This window comes from Otolemur garnettii, unplaced genomic scaffold (assembly GCF_000181295.1).
Source record: "Otolemur garnettii isolate 467f Iridium unplaced genomic scaffold, OtoGar3 scaffold00050, whole genome shotgun sequence".
Lineage (NCBI taxonomy): Eukaryota > Metazoa > Chordata > Mammalia > Primates > Galagidae > Otolemur > Otolemur garnettii.
In genome coordinates this window covers 6,883,361-6,885,713 of record NW_003852445.1, presented here as the reverse complement: position 1 = coordinate 6,885,713, position 2,353 = coordinate 6,883,361, and the positions used below count along the sequence as shown (strand labels likewise).

Below are 2,353 nucleotides of genomic sequence, written 5' to 3'. Positions count from 1 at the left end.
CTTGAGGCTTTGTCTCAAAAAAAAAAAAAAAAAAAAAAAATGAAAGAGGAGAAGACATAATTCCTACTGTTACTGGGACATAAAGTTATTAATATGTCAACATTTATAATGCTATTTCTTACAACCTAGGAGTATTTATGGTGCTCAAGCATCAATCTCAAGTACAAATAATGACTTATTTGTATACTGTTACATACAAAAGGACATGCATTTAGTGATACTTACCTAATTCAATTTCCTTCTCTATTTCCAACTTAGGCATTGGTCTATCTTCTACAGAAAACTCTGCAGAGGTGATTAACTCTGGTAGGGATTTTAGCAGTTGTCTGCGATACTGCAAACACCAGGGCGACTGAGTGGGGTTTTCTAGGTAGGAGAGTGAAAGTTTAAAAAAAAATTTACTTAAAAAAACCTAATGCTTAAAATGGATATTGTAACAGATTGCTGGACAAAAGCAAGTTTACACAGTCAACACTGTTAATCTAACTATATCCATCTGTCTCAGGTCTTTACGTAACTATAATTAGTTAGTACTAATTTGTTCTGAACATAATACAATTTAAAGCAACTTCTCTAAGGAAGAAAAACATACAGCTTAGTTTGCTAAGTATTCACTAGACATATAGATGTTTGCTCACAATGAGCAAGATGTATGACCTTACCTGCGGTTTCACTAGTAAGCTCCAGTTTCTCAGGAATTTGAAGACATTTGATGGAGGAGGTGCTCGAAACTGAGGCAGAAGATCCAGAGAAGCCAGAGGAGTGTGTGGCTTCATGACTATCTTCAATGATTGGGCTAAAAGAACCACAAATGAGTCAGTTCTCATAGAAATATGTCAACTGATGTCAATTTTATAAATTTAATTTGTAAATTTTTAAATTTTATGTTGGACTTATATTTTAAAATAAAATTTAGTTTTAAATAATTTATAATTTTTTTTGACTTTATTTGCTTGTCTCATTTGGAAAGTCCATTATTTTCCCAAATCATAATATAGATAACGTCCTCTATTTTGGTTGACAAGCAATACTAAATGCCTATTCTACATCTTTTCTATACTCTTGAGAAATACTAACACTAACTTTCTTCTTCTTCATCGCTTTTCTAGACTTTTTCTTTTTGAGACAGTCTCATTTTGTCACCCTTGGTAGAGTGACATGGTGTCATAGCTAACAGCAATCTCAAATTCTTGGACTTGAGCAATCCTCTTGCCTCAGTTTTTTTTTTTTTTTCATTTTTAGTAGAGATGGGGTCTCACTCTTGCTCTTGAACTTATGAGTTCAAGCAATCCACCCACCTTGGCCTCCAAGCATGAGCCACCACGCCCAGCCACTTTTCTAGACTTTTTACTCTTTGATAAGAGGGAAACTCAAATCATGCAACATGAATATATACAACATTTAATTACATTTAATTAAATGTAATTAAAAGTTTGTTAAGAAAAAGTTCTAAAATGTTTTAAAAACACAAATTGGCAAATTAAAGAATAGTCCTAAAACTGGAATTAGTTTGTTTAAATTAGCTGACTTTGAAAGAAGGCCCTCATTCTCTCATACCTATTCCCTAATTCATTTCTACCTCTCTATCAAAGAATACTTTAATAATCTTTAGTTGCAGGTGGCGCCTGTGGCTCAGTGAGTAGGGTGCCGGCCCCATATACAGAGGGTGGTGAGTTCAAACCCAGCCCCAGCCAAACTGCAACAAAAACATAGCTGGGCATTGTGGCAGGCAGCTGTGGTCCCAGCTATTTGGGAGGCTGAGGCAAGAGAATCGCCTAAGCCCAGGAACTAGAGGTTGCTGTGAGCTGTGTGAGGCCACAGCACTCTACCAAGGGCCATAAAGTGAGACTCTGTCTCTACAAAAAGAAAATAATAATAATAATCTTTAGTTGCATATCTGAAATTAGTATCAGCTATTCTACCATTATTTTACTTATTTTTGTTAGAGCTATGCTGAGCCACGCTGAGATCTACCATTACTTTAAACTCGATATTACGTATTATAGGAAAATGAAAAGCCTCCTTTTCTCCAACCATCTATACTTTGACAAGTTTCCTTGACGTTTCCATAATCTCCAGGACTTCTTTGTCTCGTAACCATCAAAGTTCACTTCTTTTAAGCCTCATATCCAAATGAATCACTAAATCCCATTAACACCTTATCTGAGGCAGCCTTACTCTCCTATAAAGCCCTTAGAATAGAACCTGGCAAATAGAAAAAGCTTGGTAATTATTTATTGTAACTGGCAGCACACAAAGAATAAGAGCACAATCTGGGGCTCGGCGCCTATAGCTCAACCGGCTAAGGCGCCAGCCACGTACACCTAAGGTGGCAGGTTCGAATCCCCAGCCC

The 2,353-nt window shown here is 36.3% G+C and overlaps 1 protein-coding gene across 1 annotated transcript in view; it reads right to left on the bottom strand.

Moving 5' to 3' along the window:
* BUB1B (BUB1 mitotic checkpoint serine/threonine kinase B) overlaps positions 1-2,353 on the bottom strand; it is a 75,201-nt gene that overhangs the window by 12,617 nt on the left and 60,231 nt on the right. The window contains exons 14-16 of the mRNA XM_023514253.1: positions 663-796; positions 226-366; positions 68-72 (exon numbers count right to left, since the gene is read on the bottom strand). Of these exons, the coding sequence (XP_023370021.1) occupies positions 68-72; positions 226-366; positions 663-796 (280 nt within the window). The remainder of the gene's footprint in view (positions 1-67; positions 73-225; positions 367-662; positions 797-2,353) is intronic.